The 20051-nt window shown below is 49.7% G+C and overlaps 1 protein-coding gene across 1 annotated transcript in view; it reads right to left on the reverse strand.

Moving 5' to 3' along the window:
* eif2a (eukaryotic translation initiation factor 2A) overlaps positions 1–20051 on the reverse strand; it is a 38820-nt gene that overhangs the window by 7411 nt on the left and 11358 nt on the right. Inside the window, 4 exon segments of the mRNA XM_034210079.1 lie at positions 5560–5716; positions 6595–6711; positions 6865–7009; positions 7093–7166. Coding sequence (XP_034065970.1) covers positions 5560–5716; positions 6595–6711; positions 6865–7009; positions 7093–7166 — 493 coding nt within the window.

The raw sequence follows: 20051 nt of genomic DNA on the forward strand, positions 1-20051 counted from the left end.
GGCCTGTCTCACCTGTAGAAGGTGTGTCTCACCTGTAGGAAGCCTGTCTCACCTGTAGGAGGCCTGTCTCACCTGTAGGAGGCCTGTCTCACCTTTAGGAGGCGTGTCTCACCTGTAGGAGGCCTGTCTCACCTGTAGGAGGCCTGTCTCACCTTTATCTATCTCAATCTTTATTTATTTATATAGCACATTTAAAACAACCTTCAGTTGACCAAAGTGCTGTACAGGCAGTAACTACTATATTAAATAACACAATGGGAGAACAATAATAAAACAATAATTAAAAACACAATAAAAAGCACAATAACTAGAAACATATAATAAATAAAAAACACATACAAATATAAAAATGTAATGTTCAACTAGTATGAAAAGCCAGTGCAAAGAGGTGAGTTTTTAGCTGGGATTTAAAAAGTTCAATAGACTCAGCAGTCCGGATATGTGCTGGGAGGCTGTTCCACAGTCTGGGAGCTGCAACACTGAGAGCCCTGTCACCTCTGGTTATTTTCCTGCTCCGAGGAACCACCAACATATTCTGCTGAGCTGAGCGCAGTGCTCTAGCTGGAGCACAACTCAGACAGGTAATGTGGGGCCAGTCCATGCAATGATTTAAAAACAACAAGTAAGTACTTGAACTGGATCCTGTAACTGACAGGAAGCCAATGAAGGTCTGCCAAAACGGGTGTGATGTGGTCATAACGTCTCTTCCCAGTAAGAAGGCGGGCAGCCGCATTTTGGACCAGCTGCAGGCGACGGATCAAACACTTATCAACACCAATATAGAGGGAGTTACAATAGTCTAAACGAGACGTTATAAATAAGTGGATTAGCTGTTCAAATTCCTTACTAGGAAGATAGGCTTTTACCTTCCCCAGAAGCCGCAGATGGAAGAAGCTTGTCTTGACAACTGAGCTTATCTGTTTATCAAATTTAAAACAGTTGTCAAAGATGACTCCAAGATTTCTGACAGAGGGACGGCTGTAGGAGGCTAAGGGGCCGAGCACACTATTAAAGCCATCCAGGAGTTCAGACTGTCCAAATATTATAATCTCTGTCTTGTTTTCGTTAAGAGTCAAGAAGTTGATTTCCATCCATGATTGTATGTCTTTCAGACAGCTAAGCAAGGCAATCCCAGATTCCTTATTTGCTTTAGGCAGGTATACCTGCAGATCATCTGCAAAGCAATGGTAAGAAATGTTATGCTTTTTAAAAATTGACCTCAGAGGTAGTAAATAGAACTAAATGGGGCCTAGGATAGAGCCTTGTGGGACCCCATATGCTAGTGGGGCTGCAGCTGAATAATACTGGCCAAGATGCACAGAAAAGGTCCTTTCTGACAGATAGGATTGAAACCATTTTAGGACGTAACCTTTAATACCAACACACAGTTCAAGGCGTGATAAAATAATTTGGTGGTCAATGGTGTCAAAAGCAGCAGACAAATCTAAAAGCACAAGCCCAGCAGAATTCCCAGAATCAGCAGTTAAAAGAAGATCATTCAAAACTCTTAGAAGAGCAGTTTCCGTTCTGTGGCGTGATTTAAAACCAGACTGAAACTTCTCTGATATGCAGTTTAAAACAAGGTGTGACTGCAGTTGTGCTAAAAAGCACTTTCTCTAGGACTTTAGACAGGAAGGGAAGCTTAGAAATAGGTCTAAACTGACATCTTTAACCTGTCCTTGGCCCAAGGAAAAGTCCCCACGTGCTTCAAATACACCTCCATTGTGCCTGTTCCCAAGCACGCCTCTCCAACAAGCCTTAATGACTACCGACCTGTGGCACTTACATCGACCATCATGAAGTGTTTCGAGAGGCTGGTCCTGGCTCGGCTTAAATCATGCCTCCCACCCACACTTGACCCCTACCAGTTTGCCTATCGTCGGAACAGGAGTACGGATGACGCCATCTCCACAGCACTACACCCTGCCCTCTACCATCTGGATCAGAGCAACACATACGTACGATTCCTGTTCATTGACTTTAGCTCGGCATTCAACACCATCATTCCTTCAAAACTGATTACCAAGCTCAGTGACCTTGGCATCGACCCCTCCCTCTGCAACTGGATACTGGACTTTCTCACAAACAGACCCCAGCATGTTAGAATAGGCAAGCTCACATCCTCGAATCTCATCCTTAGCACTGGTCTCCCACAGGGCTGTGTGTTAAGTCCCCTCCTATATTCCCTCTTCACACATGACTGCAAACCTGTACATGGCTCAAACACCATCGTTAAGTTTGCAGACGACACCACAGTGGTCGGGCTTGTCAGCAACAATGACGAGACGGCATACAGGGAAGAGGTTGAGCATCTGGCAGAGTGGTGCGCTAACAACAACCTGGCTCTCAACACCAAGAAGACGAAAGAGGTCATTGTGGACTTCAGAAGGAACAAAGACGGCACGCACTCCCCAGTCCATCTTAGTGGAGAAGAGGTTGAGCGGGTCACCAGCTTCAAGTTCCTGGGAGTCCACATCTCGGAGGACCTCTCCTGGACCACCAACACCTCAGCCCTAGTCAAGAAGGCTCACAAGCGCATCTTCTTCCTGAGGAATCTGGCAAAACTCCGCCTATCCTCCCAGGTGCAAATGAACTTCTACCGTTGCACCATCGAGAGCATCCTCTCCACCTGCATATCAGTATGGTACGGTAACTGCACGGTCAAGGACAAGAAATCACTGCAGAGGGTGGTGAAGATCGCACAACGCATCATCAAGATGCCACTCCCCTCCATAGCCTCAGTCTATGAAAAGCGGTGCCTGCGAAGGGCACGAAACATCATCAGAGACTCTTCCCACCCCAACCATACACTGTTTATCCCCCTACGTGGCACCCGCTCTGGGATGCGCTCCCGCAGCCTCCCGGGTAGAACCAACAGGACTACGCACAGCTTCTTCCCTTCAGCAGTCAGACTGCTGACAATGAACCCCACGCTGTCCCATACTGCCTAGTTGTTGTCGTGTGCTGTGCTGAAGCGCAATTCTGTATTCACTGTATTTATTATTATCTGTGTATTTATTCCTATTTATACATTTCCCATCTATTTACCTTTATGTTTGTATCATTTTTTTGGTACATACTTCTGATAATTGTGTATGTAACTGACTGTTTTGCACTCTGGTTAGACCATCCTTAAATTTCGTTACACTGTGCTTGCGTTTTTGTAATGACAATAAAGTAATCTAATCTAATCTAATCTAAAACTGGAGAGAACAGAATGATCAAGGTTCTGTTTTTTGATAAGAGGCTGCACTACAGCGTGTTTAAAAAAGGTTGGAACGTAGCCTGAGGTGAGAGAGATATTGTTTAACCACATCAGATAACTCGGACAGTGAAACCAGGTCAAACTGCTCGAAGACAGCTGAGCACACAGGAGACACTGCTGGGTCTAAGGTGAGAGGAGGAGGTGAAGATCTGAGGGCCCAGACTTTATCATTAAAAAATGAAAGGAACTTTTCACATAGAGTAGGTGATGGCACAACACAGGGAGAGTTACAGGGATTTAAAAGACAATTAAGAGTGGTAAAAAGCAACTGGGGCCTATTTCTGTTTTTGGACACAAGATTTGAAATAAAATGAGTTTTTGTACATTTAACAGCCCTCTGATATTCGCTTAAACCGTCTCTTAGAATCCCCAAGGAGACGTGAAGTGTATCCTTCTTCCATCTCCTCTCTGCTCGTCTACATGCGCGTCTCAGGGCGCGGGTAGAGTCAGTTAACCACGGTTCAGTCACAGGTTTAGGGTGTCTGGCCGTGAATGGAGCGATCAGGTCCAGAATATCCGTGCAAGTAGAATTAAAAAGGCTGAGAGTCTCCTCAGCACTGGCATCACAAGAGTCATTTAACGTGGAAAGCACAGAGTCATTAAAGGCAACGGAAAACTGTGACGCTGTCAGAGGATTCAGCGCACGTAGGCGTCGCTCCGGAACGCACGAGTAAACTTGAGAGCAAGGCAGCATCATAGAAAATAACACAGGCAAATGGTCCGAAATACCAGTGTCACAAATGTCCCTGATACAAACATCTAAACCATGAGACAACACAAGGTCCAGTGTGTGTCCCTTCTCATGTGTCGGCCATTAACCGACTGTGTAAGATTAAAAGAGTCAATGAGATTCATAAAATCTTTGACGAGCGGTCGGGAATCACAGCACACATGAATATTAAAATCGCCAATAATTAAAAATCGATCAAAGTTCAAGATAACCCCTGCTACAAAGTCTGAGAATTCCTGAATAAAATCCTTATTGAACTTCGGAGGGCGATAGATCAAAGCAAAGAGCACTGGAAGTGTTAAGTGTAGTTTGAAAAGTTGCAGCTCAAAGCTGGAGAAGCTGTTCGACGGAGTTTGACGGCAGTTAAAGCTGGATTTAAAGACCGACGCCAGCCCTCCACCTCTACCGGTGGTCCGCGGGGTGCTGATGAATGAACAGTCAGGTGGTAGAAGTTCCGAAAAAGCTGTTAACTCACCAGCACGAATTCACGTCTCCGTCAGAAACATAAAGTCCAAATCCTGGGATTTAAAAAAGTCATTAAGCAGGAAAGTCTTGTTAGCTAGCGATCTAGCATTGATGAGTGCCAGGCGGAGAGTAAGCTCCTCTCTTCCCGGTTTTTGAGTAAAATCCAGTGGGCGAAGGTGTCTGTGATCCACGCCATCCCTGCGTATCCGCCTGGGAAAATTAGCCTGGGGGATGGCATATACCTGGCGGCGCAGGTATGTCGGTATGCTTAAAAGAAGTGGAGGAGGAGGATTCGAGGTTGGCTCTCCTAAACATTGCTCTAATACCCCCTCCTGAAATGCTTTGATTTCCATAAGCGACTGGCGGTCGTAAACTAGTAGAGCAGAGACATTTTGACAAAAAACACAAAACAATAAAACTACTAGAACTAATAAAAGGCCGAACAGGCCTGGGAGACGTCTCGCCGTGCACACTGCTGGCGCCATCATTCCCGTCAAAATCAAAGTAAAAAAAGACCTTTAGGAGGCCTGTCTCACCTTTAGGAGGCCTGTCTCACCTGTAGGAGGCCTGTCTCACCTGTAGGAGGCCTGTCTCACCTTTAGGAGGCCTGTCTCGCCTGCAGGAGGCCTGTCTCACCTTTAGGAGGCCTGTCTCACCTGTAGGAGGCCTGTCTCAACTTTAGGAGGCCTGTCTCGCCTTTAGGAGGCCTGTCTCGCCTTTAGGAGGCGTGTCTCGCCTTTAGGAGGCCTGTCTCGCCTTTAGGAGGCGTGTCTCGCCTTTAGGAGGCCTGTCTCACCTGTAGGAGGCCTGTCTCACCTTTAGGAGGCCTGTCTCACCTGTAGGAGGCCTGTCTCACCTGTAGGAGGCCTGTCTCGCCTTTAGGAGGCGTGTCTCGCCTTTAGGAGGCCTGTCTCGCCTTTAGGAGGCGTGTCTCGCCTTTAGGAGGCGTGTCTCGCCTTTAGGAGGCCTGTCTCGCCTGCAGGAGGCGTGTCTCGCCTGCAGGAGGCGTGTCTCGCCTGCAGGAGGCGTGTCTCACCTGTAGGAGGCGGCATCTCTCACATGTAGGAGGCGTGTCTCATCTGTAGTGGGCGTGTCTCACCTGTAGTAGGCGGCGTTGCGCGGTCCCGTCCCGAAGTCGAACAGAGGGTCACACTTCAGGTTGTAGACGGTGGCTTTGGCCGGCATGAAGCCGTAAACAACACAGAACTCAGAAGAGCTGGGAGACCACGAGACGTCGTAGATGGGCCCGTTCTTCTCTGTGGACAGGAAGAGAAGCAGACAGGTGAGTCCTCAGGTGAGTGCTCAGGTGAGTGCTCAGGTGAGTGTTCAGGTGAGTGCTCAGGTGAGTGTTCAGGTGAGTGTTCAGGTGAGTCTTCAGGTGAGTGCTCAGGTGAGTCCTCAGGTGAGTGCTCAGGTGAGTGCTCAGGTGAGTCGTCAGGTGAGTGCTCAGGTGAGTGTTCAGGTGAGTGTTCAGGTGAGTGTTCAGGTGAGAGGTGAGTGCTCAGGTGAGTGTTCAGGTGAGTACTCAGGTGAGTCCTCAGGTGAGTGCTCAGGTGAGTGCTCAGGTGAGTGTTCAGGTGAGTGTTCAGGTGAGTGTTCAGGTGAGAGGTGAGTGCTCAGGTGAGTGCTCAGGTGAGTGCTGAGGTGAGTGTTCAGGTGAGTGCTCAGGTGAGTGCTCAGGTGAGTGCTCAGGTGAGTGCTCAGGTGAGTGCTGAGGTGAGTGTTCAGGTGAGTGTTCAGGTGAGTGCTCAGGCGAGTGCTGAGGCGAGTGTTCAGGTGAGTGCTCAGGTGAGTGTTCAGGTGAGTGCTGAGGTGAGTGTTCAGGTGAGTGCTCAGGTGAGTGCTCAGGTGAGTCTTCAGGTGAGTGCTGAGGTGAGTGTTCAGGTGAGTGCTGAGGTGAGTGCTCAGGTGAGTGCTCAGGTGAGTGTTCAGGTGAGTGCTCAGGTGAGTGCTGAGGTGAGTGCTGAGGTGAGTGTTCAGGTGAGTGCTGAGGTGAGTGTTCAGGTGAGTGTTCAGGTGAGTGCTCAGGTGAGTGCTCAGGTGAGTGCTGAGGTGAGTGCTGAGGTGAGTGCTGAGGCGAGTGCTCAGGTGAGTGCTCAGGTGAGTGTGTAATATAATCAGAAGATGTACTGACGCAGCTGCACCAGTGCTGTCCCCCCGCTCACAGACAGGAAGTGGAGAGTCTGCTCGCCGTAGTACGAGGCTCCGCTCTTATCCACCTCCGTGCTCGCTGTCACCAGCACCGCCAACGCTGAGGGGGAGGGGGTTGTTTACTTTATATAACATTAACAACGACAACAATCAAACATTTCCCAAATTGAGATCAATAAAGTACTTCTTATCTTAACAACAACACAACAACAATAGTAATAACAATAATAGTAATAAATAATAATAATAGTACCCTTGTTGTTCCACGTCATGCTGACCCTGTCGGCCTTGAAGAAGCTCTTGTTAGCGAGTGCGGCCCCCGGCCCCCCGAGCTGAGGGTACTGATACAGCCTCACAAAGGAGGGGGCGCCCTTACTGCCCGGGACGTAAACACACACCTGTCGGGGGGGGGGGGGGGCGTTAGATATAAGACTGTTTACTGAGATGATGATGATGAATAATAACCTGCCCCCCCCCTCACCTTGCTGGGCGCCCCCCCAGGAGAGAGCGTGAAGTCTGAGACCTTCTGCATGTGCAGCTTGTTGGCGATCGTGTCTGCAGAAATCATTGGAATACATTAATATGCAAATAAGAAAACACAGAGCTATCAGCTAACAGAACTAACAGCTAACAGAGCTAATGCTAACAGAGCTATCAGCTAACAGAACTAACAGCTAACAGAGCTAATGCTAACAGAGCTAATGCTAACAGAGCTATCAGCTAACAGAAATAATGCTAACAGAACTAACAGCTAACCTAATGCTAACAGAACTAATGCTAAAGAAGCTAACGCTTTTGAAAGTTACATTAACGTACATTATGTTATATATTAGCTGAAAGTAAATCATCACGCTCCCATGAGTTCAAATGTCCCTGTAAAACACAGTTCTGTAAAACCAGTTGATCCAGATCAGAAGAGCAGTTAGCACCTCCGCTAACACATATTAACAAGTCCATGTTATTACACAAGTGTTATTACACACCTGTTATAACAACTGTCGATCTCCTCTGAGCTCATCAGAGGCCTGTACTACGAAGCCGGATTTTCTCTTAGCGGCTAACTTCAGGGTAACTCTGGGTTTCCGGTCCTACGACGCTGGTTCTCTTCTTAGCGGGCTAGATCTCCATGATAACTGATGCTGAGCGGCTAACCTGGTCCGGAGCAGGTTAGGTTGCAGGCTAAGAACTCAACTCAGTGAAAGCACCGCCTGCTGACCAATCAGAGCTCAGTGTGCGGAGTTTAAAGCGATCAAGTCATATTACAGGAGAAAGGAAATACAGAAAAGCTGCCGTTGCAGGAAAGACGGCCGGCAAAAATCAGCGACTGTGTGAACGTGAACATGAATAGAATATCACCTCCATCTTCAGAGCAATCTGACTATTATAACATTAGCGTTAAGAAAGCTTACTGAAATATCTGCCACAACATAAGTAACCGGATCAGAGTCACATTAAGTACAGTCCGCGGCATATCACTTCATAATGTATCATATATCTCCTGATCTGAGTCAGCTGAGCCGTATCTGGCCGTGCAACACTCACAGTGTCACAGACTGGATGCAGAAGGATTATTTTAAGCAACACATTAAGTTGACGAAACACTCGAGTCAAATGTAATGAAAGTCAGATCGTGTTTTAGACGGGGCAGCGATATCATAAACCTGAAATGCATTCAAACACTTGTTCTGTTACCAGCTGTATTTGTGAAGGTAGATATGGTGCAAAAAGCTCAGAACCGGCCCTGGAGTGAAAGGGGCAACATGCGAATGTATTCTGCCACAGAGCAGGTTCGTGGATGTATTCTGCCACAGAGCAGGTTCGTGGATGTATTCTGCCACAGAGCAGGTTCGTGGATGTATTCTGCCACAGAGCAGGTTCGTGGATGTATTCTGCCACAGAGCAGGTTCGTGGATGTATACTGCCACAGAGCAGGTTCGTGGATGTTTTGATTGTTCGTGGATTATTCTGCCACAGAGCAGGTTCGTGGATGTATTCTGCCACAGAGCAGGTTCGTGGATGTATTCTGCCACAGAGCAGGTTCGTGGATGTATACTGCCACAGAGCAGGTTGGTGGATGTATACTGCCACAGAGCAGGTTGGTGGATGTATACTGCCACAGAGCAGGTTCGTGGATGTATTCTGCCACAGAGCAGGTTGGTGGATGTATACTGCCACAGAGCAGATTGGTGGATGTATTCTGCCACAGAGCAGGTTGGTGGATGTATTCTGCCACAGAGCAGGTTTCGTGGATGTATTCTGCCACAGAGCAGGTTGGTGGATGTATTCTGCCACAGAGCAGGTTCGGTGGATGTATTCTGCCACAGAGCAGGTTGGTGGGATGTATACTGCCACAGAGCAGGTTCGTGGATGTATTCTGCCACAGAGCAGGTTCGTGGATGTATTCTGCCACAGAGCAGGTTGGTGGATGTATTCTGCCACAGAGCAGGTTGGTGGATGTATTCTGCCACAGAGCAGGTTGGTGGATGTATTCTGCCACAGAGCAGGTTGGTGGATGTATTCTGCCACAGAGCAGGTTGGTGGATGTATCTGCCACAGAGCAGGTTTCGTGGATGTATTCTGCCACAGAGCAGGTTGGTGGATGTATTCTGCCACATGAGCAGGTTGGTGGATGTATTCCTTGCCACAGAGCAGGTTGGTGGATGTATTCTGCCACAGAGCAGGTTCGTGGATGTATTCTGCCACAGAGCAGGTTCGGTGGATGTATTACTGCCACAGAGCAGGTTGTGGATGTATTCTGCCACAGAGCAGGTTGGTGGATGTATCTGCCACAGAGCAGGTTGGTGGATGTATTCTGCCACAGAGCAGGTTGGTGGATGTATTCTGGCCACAGAGCAGACTCGTGATTGTATTCTGCCACAGAGTCATTCGTGGATGTATTCTGCACAGAGCAGACTCGTGGATGTATTCTGCCACAGAGCAGGTTGGTGGATGTATTCTGCCACAGAGCAGGTTCGTGGATGTATTCTGGCCACAGGCAGGTTCGTGGATGTATTCTGCCACAGAGCAGGTTGGTGGATGTATTCTGCCACAGAGCAGACTCGTGGATGTATTCTGCCACAGAGCAGGTTCGTGGATGTATTCTGCCACAGAGCAGGTTGGATGTATTCTGCCACAGAGCAGGTTCGTGGATGTATTCTGCCACAGAGCAGGTTGGTGGATGTATTCTGCCACAGAGCAGGTTCGTGGATGTATTCTGCCACAGAGCAGGTTCGTGGATGTATTCTGCCACAGAGCAGGTTGGTGGATGTATTCTGCCACAGAGCAGGTTGGTGGATGTATTCTGCCACAGAGCAGGTTGGTGGATGTATTCTGCCACAGAGCAGGTTGGTGGATGTATTCTGCCACAGAGCAGGTTCGTGGATGTACTGCCACAGAGCAGGTGGATGTATTCTGCCACAGAGCAGGTTGGTGGATGTATTCTGCACAGAGCAGACTCGTGGATGTATTCTGCCACAGAGCAGGTTGGTGGTTGTATTCTGCCACAGAGCAGACTCGTGGATGTATTCTGCCACAGAGCAGGTTGGTGGATGTATTCTGCCACAGAGCAGGTTGGTGGATGTATTCTGCCACAGAGCAGGTTGGTGGATGTATTCTGCCACAGAGCAGACTCGTGGATGTATTCTGCCACAGAGCAGGTTCGTGGATGTATTCTGCCACAGAGCAGGTTGGTGGATGTATTCTGCCACAGAGCAGACTCGTGGATGTATTCTGCCACAGAGCAGGTTGGTGGTTGTATTCTGCCACAGAGCAGACTCGTGGATGTATTCTGCCACAGAGCAGGTTGGTGGATGTATTCTGCCACAGAGCACGTGGATGTATTCTGCCACAGAGCAGGTTGTGGATGTATTCTGCCACAGAGCAGGTTGGTGGATGTATTCTGCCACAGAGCAGGTTGGTGGATGTATTCTGCCACAGAGCAGGTTGGTGGATGTATTCTGCCACAGAGCAGGTTCGTGGATGTATTCTGCCACAGAGCAGACTCGTGGATGTATTCTGCCACAGAGCAGGTTGGTGGTTGTATTCTGCCACAGAGCAGACTCGTGGATGTATTCTGCCACAGAGCAGGTTGGTGGATGTATTCTGCCACAGAGCAGGTTGGTGGATGTATTCTGCCACAGAGCAGGTTGGTGGATGTATTCTGCCACAGAGCAGGTTGGTGGATGTATTCTGCCACAGAGCAGGTTGGTGGATGTATTCTGCCACAGAGCAGATTGGTGGATGTATTCTGCCACAGAGCAGGTTGGTGGATGTATTCTGCCACAGAGCAGGTTGGTGGATGTATACTGCCACAGAGCAGGTTGGTGGATGTATTCTGCCACAGAGCAGGTTGGTGGATGTATTCTGCCTAGGGATGGGTATCGTTTGAAATTTATCGATTCCGATTTCGATTCCGGTTCTGCTTATCGATTCCGGTTCTTATCGATTCCCCGTTTCGATTCCAAAATTGTAAAATAAAGAGGTCAAACGTTTAGATAACAAAAATATATTTATTCTTAAAAGCTTTAACTGAAATTGTTACTAAAAAATATACATGCAATACAAATGTATTGCACAATAGCTGTGCTTTATTTTAACTGAGCTATGCCTGTGGCAAGCTATTAACAGGCATTACACTTTGCCTTTTATTTTATTTTTTAGTGTAGTGGAGCCTCACTCAGAGTGTTTACCGCGACCTATCTTGGTGTTATGAAGTGACTGAGCTCGTGAAATGTCTACGGGAGGGCGGGGGAGCATCGCTGCGGGGCAATTGTGGACCTCTGTCGCCTGTCAGCGCAATTTATATGATGCCGTTTAAAAAAATGAAGGGCGGTGCCGGCCGTCAACGGCCCCGCTGACGACCGGCCGTTCTGTGATTCTCCAGGTCCGCCCTGTATTCCACCGGGTCACCGCAGCACCGCGGTGCAGACGGACCCGCTGGAATACAGGGTCTACCGCGTTTAGGAACCGTTAAGCAGAACCGAAATTGTGTATTTTGTATGGGTACCCGGTACCCGGCATTTTCTTATCGGTTCTCATCTGGAACCGAGTTTCGGTTCCCAACCCTAATTCTGCCACAGAGCAGATTGGTGGATGTATTCTGCCACAGAGCAGGTTGGTGGATGTATTCTGCCACAGAGCAGGTTCGTGGATGTATTCTGCCACAGAGCAGGTTGGTGGATGTATTCTGCCACAGAGCAGACTCGTGGATGTATTCTGCCACAGAGCAGGTTCGTGGATGTATTCTGCCACAGAGCAGACTCGTGGATGTATTCTGCCACAGAGCAGGTTCGTGGATGTATTCTGCCACAGAGCAGGTTCGTGGATGTATTCTGCCACAGAGCAGGTTCGTGGATGTATTCTGCCACAGAGCAGGTTCGTGGATGTATTCTGTGCCACAGAGCAGACTGGTGGATGTATTCTGCCACAGAGCAGACTCGTGGATGTATTCTGCCACAGAGCAGGTTCGTGGATGTATTCGCCACAGAGCAGACTGGTGGATGTATTCTGCCACAGAGCAGACTCGTGGATGTATTCTGCACAGAGCAGACTCGTGGATGTATTCTGCCACAGAGCAGACCGGATGTATTCTGCCACAGAGCAGGTTCGTGGATGTATTCTGCCACAGAGCAGACTCGTGGATGTATTCTGCCACAGAGCAGGTTGGTGGATGTATTCTGCCACAGAGCAGATTGGTGGATGTATTCTGCCACAGAGCAGGTTCGTGGATGTATTCTGCCACAGAGCGTTCGTGGATGTATACTGCCACAGAGCAGTTGGTGGATGTATTCTGCCACAGAGCAGGTGGTGGATGTATTCTGCCACAGAGCATGACTGGTGGATGTCTTCTGCCACAGAGCAGACTCGTGGATGTATTCTGCCACAGAGCAGGTTCGTGGTTGTATTCTGCCACAGAGCGGTTCGGGATGTATTCTGCCACAGAGCAGGTTGGTGGATGTATTCTGCCACAGAGCAGGTTCGTGGTTGTATTCTGCCACAGAGCAGGTTTCGTGGTTGTATTCTGCCACAGAGCAGGTCGTGGATGTATTCTGCCACAGAGCAGGTTCGTGGATGTATTCTGCCCCAAGAGCAGGTTCGTGGATGTATTCTGCCACAGAGCAGGTTGGTGGATGTCATACTGCCACAGAGCAGGTTGGTGGATGTATACTGCACAGAGCAGGTTGGTGATGTATTCTGCCACAGAGCAGGTTCGTGGATGTATTCTGCCACAGAGCAGGTTGGTGGATGTATTCTGCCACAGAGCAGGTTCGTGGTTGTATTCTGCCACAGAGCATGTTCGTGGTTGTATTCTGCCACAGAGCAGGTTCGTGGATGTATTCTGCCACAGAGCAGGTTGGTGGATGTATTGCTGCCACAGAGCAGGTTGGTGGATGTATTCTGCCACAGAGCAGGTTCGTGGATGTATTCTGCCACAGAGCAGGTTGGTGGATGTATTCTGCCACAGAGCAAGGTTGGTGGATGTATTCTGCCACAGAGCAGGTTGGTGGAATGTATTCTGCCACAGAGCAGGTTCGTGGATGTATTCTCTGCCACAGAGCAGGTTGGTGGATGTATTCTGCCACAGAGCAGGTTGGTGGATGTATTCTGCCACAGAGCAGGTTGGTGGATGTTATTCTGCCACAGAGCAGGTTGGTGATGTATTCTGCCACAGAGCAGGTTGGTGGATGTATACTGCCACAGAGCAGGTTCGTGGATGTATTCTGCCACAGAGCAGGTTTGGTGGATGTATTCTGCCACAGAGCAGGTTGGTGGTTGTATACTGCCACAGAGCAGGTTGGTGGTTGTATTCTGCCACAGAGCAGACTCGTGGATGTATTCTGCCACAGAGCAGGTTCGTGGATGTATTCTGCCACAGAGCAGGTTCGTGGATGTATTCTGCCACAGAGCAGGTTCGTGGATGTATTCTGCCACAGAGCAGGTCGTGGATGTATACTTACTGCCACAGAGCAGACTCGTGGATGTATTACTGCACAGAGCAGGACTTCGTGGATGTATTCTGCCACAGAGCAGGTTCGTGGATGTATCTGCCCACAGAGCAGGCTTCGTGGATGTATTCTGCCACAGAGCAGCTTCGTGGATGTATTCTGCCACAGAGCAGGTTCGTGGATGTATTCTGCCACAGAGCAGGTTCGTGGATGTATTACTGCCACAGAGCAGGTTCGTGGATGTATTCTGCCACAGAGCAGGTTGGGATGTATTCTGCCACAGAGCAGGTTGGTGGATGTATTCTGCCACAGAGCAGGTTGGTGGATGTATACTGCCACAGAGCAGGTTGGTGGATGTATTCTGCCACAGAGCAGGTTCGTGGATGTATACTGCCACAGAGCAGGTTCGTGGATGTATTCTGCCACAGAGCAGGTTCGTGGATGTATTCTGCCACAGAGCAGGTTGGTGGATGTATACTGCCACAGAGCAGGTTGGTGGATGTATTCTGCCACAGAGCAGGTTGGTGGATGTATTCTGCCACAGAGCAGACTCGTGGATGTATTCTGCCACAGAGCAGACTCGTGGATGTATTCTGCCACAGAGCAGACCCGTGGATGTATTCTGCCACAGAGCAGGTTGGTGGATGTATTCTGCCACAGAGCAGGTTCGTGGATGTATTCTGCCACAGAGCAGACCCGTGGATGTATTCTGCCACAGAGCAGACTCGTGGATGTATTCTGCCACAGAGCAGGTTCGTGGATGTATTCTGCCACAGAGCAGACTCGTGGATGTATTCTGCCACAGAGCAGGTTCGTGGATGTATTCTGCCACAGAGCAGGTTGGTGGATGTATTCTGCCACAGAGCAGACTCGTGGATGTATTCTGCCACAGAGCAGACCCGTGGATGTATTCTGCCACAGAGCAGACCCGTGGATGTATTCTGCCACAGAGCAGGTTGGTGGATGTATTCTGCCACAGAGCAGACTCGTGGATGTATTCTGCCACAGAGCAGGTTCGTGGATGTATTCTGCCACAGAGCAGGTTGGTGGATGTATTCTGCCACAGAGCAGGTTCGTGGATGTATTCTGCCACAGAGCAGGTTGGTGGATGTATTCTGCCACAGAGCAGACTCGTGGATGTATTCTGCCACAGAGCAGACTCGTGGATGTATTCTGCCACAGAGCAGGTTGGTGGATGTATTCTGCCACAGAGCAGACTCGTGGATGTATTCTGCCACAGAGCAGACTCGTGGATGTATTCTGCCACAGAGCAGACTCGTGGATGTATTCTGCCACAGAGCAGACTCGTGGATGTATTCTGCCACAGAGCAGACTCGTGGATGTATTCTGCCACAGAGCAGACTTGTGGATGTATTCTGCCACAGAGCAGGTTGGTGGTTGTATTCTGCCACAGAGCAGGTTCGTGGATGTATTCTGCCACAGAGCAGGTTCGTGGATGTATTCTGCCACAGAGCAGGTTGGTGGATGTATTCTGCCACAGAGCAGACTTGTGGATGTATTCTGCCACAGAGCAGGTTGGTGGTTGTATTCTGCCACAGAGCAGGTTGGTGGATGTATTCTGCCACAGAGCAGACTCGTGGATGTATTCTGCCACAGAGCAGACTCGTGGATGTATTCTGCCACAGAGCAGGTTCGTGGATGTATTCTGCCACAGAGCAGACTCGTGGATGTATTCTGCCACAGAGCAGGTTCGTGGATGTATTCTGCCACAGAGCAGGTTCGTGGATGTATTCTGCCACAGAGCAGGTTCGTGGATGTATTCTGCCACAGAGCAGGTTCGTGGATGTATTCTGCCACAGAGCAGACTCGTGGATGTATTCTGCCACAGAGCAGACTGGTGGATGTATTCTGCCACAGAGCAGGTTAGTGGATGTATTCTGCCACAGAGCAGGTTCGTGGATGTATTCTGCCACAGAGCAGACTGGTGGATGTATTCTGCCACAGAGCAGGTTAGTGGTTGTATACTGCCACAGAGCAGGTTGGTGGATGTATTCTGCCACAGAGCAGGTTCGTGGATGTATTCTGCCACAGAGCAGGTTCGTGGATGTATTCTGCCACAGAGCAGACTCGTGGATGTATTCTGCCACAGAGCAGGTTCGTGGATGTATTCTGCCACAGAGCAGACTCGTGGATGTATTCTGCCACAGAGCAGGTTGGTGGATGTATTCTGCCACAGAGCAGACTGGTGGATGTATTCTGCCACAGAGCAGGTTGGTGAATGTATTCTGCCACAGAGCAGACTCGTGGATGTATTCTGCCACAGAGCAGGTTGGTGAATGTATTCTGCCACAGAGCAGACTCGTGGATGTATTCTGCCACAGAGCAGGTTCGTGGATGTATTCTGCCACAGAGCAGGTTGGTGGATGTATTCTGCCACAGAGCAGACTCGTGGATGTATTCTGCCACAGAGCAGGTTGGTGAATGTATTCTGCCACAGAGCAGGTTGGTGGATGTATTCTGCCACAGAGCAGGTTGGTGGATGTATTCTGCCACAGAGCAGACCCGTGGATGTATTCTGCCACAGAGCAGGTTGGTGGTTGTATTCTGCCACAGAGCAGGTTGGTGGTTGTATTCTGCCACAGAGCAGGTTGGTGGATGTATTCTGCCACAGAGCAGGTTGGTGGATGTATTCTGCCACAGAGCAGGTTGGTGGATGTATTCTGCCACAGAGCAGGTTGGTGGATGTATTCTGCCACAGAGCAGGTTCGTGGATGTATTCTGCCACAGAGCAGGTTGGTGGATGTATACTGCCACAGAGCAGGTTGGTGGATGTATTCTGCCACAGAGCAGGTTGGTGGATGTATTCTGCCACAGAGCAGGTTGGTGGATGTATTCTGCCACAGAGCAGGTTGGTGGATGTATTCTGCCACAGAGCAGGTTCGTGGATGTATTCTGCCACAGAGCAGGTTGGTGGATGTATTCTGCCACAGAGCAGGTTCGTGGATGTATTCTGCCACAGAGCAGGTTCGTGGTTGTATTCTGCCACAGAGCAGACTCGTGGATGTATTCTGCCACAGAGCAGGTTCGTGGATGTATTCTGCCACAGAGCAGACCCGTGGATGTATTCTGCCACAGAGCAGACCCGTGGATGTATTCTGCCACAGAGCAGGTTGGTGGATGTATTCTGCCACAGAGCAGGTTGGTGGATGTATTCTGCCACAGAGCAGGTTCGTGGATGTATTCTGCCACAGAGCAGGTTGGTGGATGTATTCTGCCACAGAGCAGGTTCGTGGATGTATTCTGCCACAGAGCAGGTTGGTGGATGTATTCTGCCACAGAGCAGGTTGGTGGATGTATTCTGCCACAGAGCAGGTTGGTGGATGTATTCTGCCACAGAGCAGGTTCGTGGATGTATTCTGCCACAGAGCAGGTTGGTGGATGTATTCTGCCACAGAGCAGGTTCGTGGATGTATTCTGCCACAGAGCAGGTTCGTGGATGTATACTGCCACAGAGCAGGTTGGTGGATGTATTCTGCCACAGAGCAGACTCGTGGATGTATTCTGCCACAGAGCAGACTCGTGGATGTATTCTGCCACAGAGCAGGTTGGTGGATGTATTCTGCCACAGAGCAGACTCGTGGATGTATTCTGCCACAGAGCAGGTTGGTGGATGTATTCTGCCACAGAGCAGACTCGTGGATGTATTCTGCCACAGAGCAGGTTGGTGGATGTATTCTGCCACAGAGCAGACTCGTGGATGTATTCTGCCACAGAGCAGATTGGTGGATGTATTCTGCCACAGAGCAGGTTGGTGGATGTATTCTGCCACAGAGCAGGTTCGTGGATGTATACTGCCACAGAGCAGACTCGTGGATGTATACTGCCACAGAGCAGGTTGGTGGATGTATTCTGCCACAGAGCAGACTCGTGGATGTATTCTGCCACAGAGCAGATTGGTGGATGTATTCTGCCACAGAGCAGGTTGGTGGTTGTATTCTGCCACAGAGCAGGTTCGTGGATGTATACTGCCACAGAGCAGGTTGGTGGATGTATTCTGCCACAGAGCAGGTTGGTGGTTGTATTCTGCCACAGAGCAGGTTCGTGGATGTATACTGCCACAGAGCAGACTCGTGGATGTATACTGCCACAGAGCAGGTTGGTGGTTGTATTCTGCCACAGAGCAGGTTCGTGGATGTATACTGCCACAGAGCAGGTTCGTGGATGTATTCTGCCACAGAGCAGGTTGGTGGATGTATTCTGCCACAGAGCAGGTTCGTGGATGTATTCTGCCACAGAGCAGGTTGGTGGATGTATTCTGCCACAGAGCAGGTTGGTGGATGTATTCTGCCACAGAGCAGGTTGGTGGTTGTATTCTGCCACAGAGCAGGTTCGTGGATGTATTCTGCCACAGAGCAGGTTCGTGGATGTATTCTGCCACAGAGCAGATTGGTGGATGTATTCTGCCACAGAGCAGATTGGTGGATGTATACTGCCACAGAGCAGACTCGTGGATGTATTCTGCCACAGAGCAGGTTCGTGGTTGTATTCTGCCACAGAGCAGGTTCGTGGTTGTATTCTGCCACAGAGCAGGTTCGTGGATGTATTCTGCCACAGAGCAGGTTGGTGGATGTATACTGCCACAGAGCAGGTTCGTGGATGTATTCTGCCACAGAGCAGGTTCGTGGATGTATTCTGCCACAGAGCAGGTTGGTGGATGTATTCTGCCACAGAGCAGGTTCGTGGATGTATTCTGCCACAGAGCAGGTTCGTGGTTGTATTCTGCCACAGAGCAGGTTCGTGGATGTATTCTGCCACAGAGCAGGTTGGTGGATGTATTCTGCCACAGAGCAGGTTCGTGGTTGTATTCTGCCACAGAGCAGGTTCGTGGATGTATTCTGCCACAGAGCAGGTTCGTGGATGTATACTGCCACAGAGCAGGTTGGTGGATGTATTCTGCCACAGAGCAGGTTCGTGGATGTATTCTGCCACAGAGCAGGTTCGTGGTTGTATTCTGCCACAGAGCAGGTTCGTGGATGTATTCTGCCACAGAGCAGGTTGGTGGATGTATTCTGCCACAGAGCAGGTTCGTGGTTGTATTCTGCCACAGAGCAGGTTCGTGGATGTATTCTGCCACAGAGCAGGTTCGTGGATGTATACTGCCACAGAGCAGGTTGGTGGATGTATTCTGCCACAGAGCAGGTTCGTGGATGTATTCTGCCACAGAGCAGGTTGGTGGATGTATTCTGCCACAGAGCAGGTTCGTGGATGTATTCTGCCACAGAGCAGGTTGGTGGATGTATTCTGCCACAGAGCAGGTTGGTGGATGTATACTGCCACAGAGCAGGTTGGTGGATGTATTCTGCCACAGAGCAGGTTGGTGGATGTATACTGCCACAGAGCAGGTTCGTGGATGTATTCTGCCACAGAGCAGGTTGGTGGATGTATTCTGCCACAGAGCAGGTTCGTGGATGTATTCTGCCACAGAGCAGGTTGGTGGATGTATACTGCCACAGAGCAGGTTCGTGGATGTATTCTGCCACAGAGCAGGTTGGTGGATGTATACTGCCACAGAGCAGGTTCGTGGATGTATTCTGCCACAGAGCAGGTTGGTGGATGTATACTGCCACAGAGCAGGTTCGTGGATGTATTCTGCCACAGAGCAGGTTGGTGGATGTATTCTGCCACAGAGCAGGTTGGTGGATGTATTCTGCCACAGAGCAGGTTCGTGGATGTATTCTGCCACAGAGCAGGTTCGTGGATGTATTCTGCCACAGAGCAGACTCGTGGATGTATACTGCCACAGAGCAGACCCGTGGATGTATTCTGCCACAGAGCAGGTTCGTGGATGTATACTGCCACAGAGCAGACTCGTGGATGTATTCTGCCACAGAGCAGACCCGTGGATGTATTCTGCCACAGAGCAGGTTCGTGGATGTATTCTGCCACAGAGCAGGTTGGTGGATGTATACTGCCACAGAGCAGACCCGTGGATGTATTCTGCCACAGAGCAGACTCGTGGATGTATTCTGCCACAGAGCAGGTTGGTGGATGTATTCTGCCACAGAGCAGACTCGTGGATGTATTCTGCCACAGAGCAGGTTGGTGGATGTATTCTGCCACAGAGCAGGTTCGTGGATGTATTCTGCCACAGAGCAGGTTCGTGGATGTATTCTGCCACAGAGCAGGTTGGTGGATGTATTCTGCCACAGAGCAGGTTCGTGGATGTATACTGCCACAGAGCAGACTCGTGGATGTATTCTGCCACAGAGCAGACTCGTGGATGTATTCTGCCACAGAGCAGACTCGTGGATGTATTCTGCCACAGAGCAGGTTGGTGGATGTATTCTGCCACAGAGCAGACTCGTGGATGTATTCTGCCACAGAGCAGACTCGTGGATGTATTCTGCCACAGAGCAGACTCGTGGATGTATTCTGCCACAGAGCAGGTTGGTGGATGTATTCTGCCACAGAGCAGGTTCGTGGATGTATTCTGCCACAGAGCAGGTTGGTGGATGTATACTGCCACAGAGCAGGT

Source organism: Gymnodraco acuticeps, unplaced genomic scaffold (assembly GCF_902827175.1).
Source record: "Gymnodraco acuticeps unplaced genomic scaffold, fGymAcu1.1, whole genome shotgun sequence".
Lineage (NCBI taxonomy): Eukaryota > Metazoa > Chordata > Actinopteri > Perciformes > Bathydraconidae > Gymnodraco > Gymnodraco acuticeps.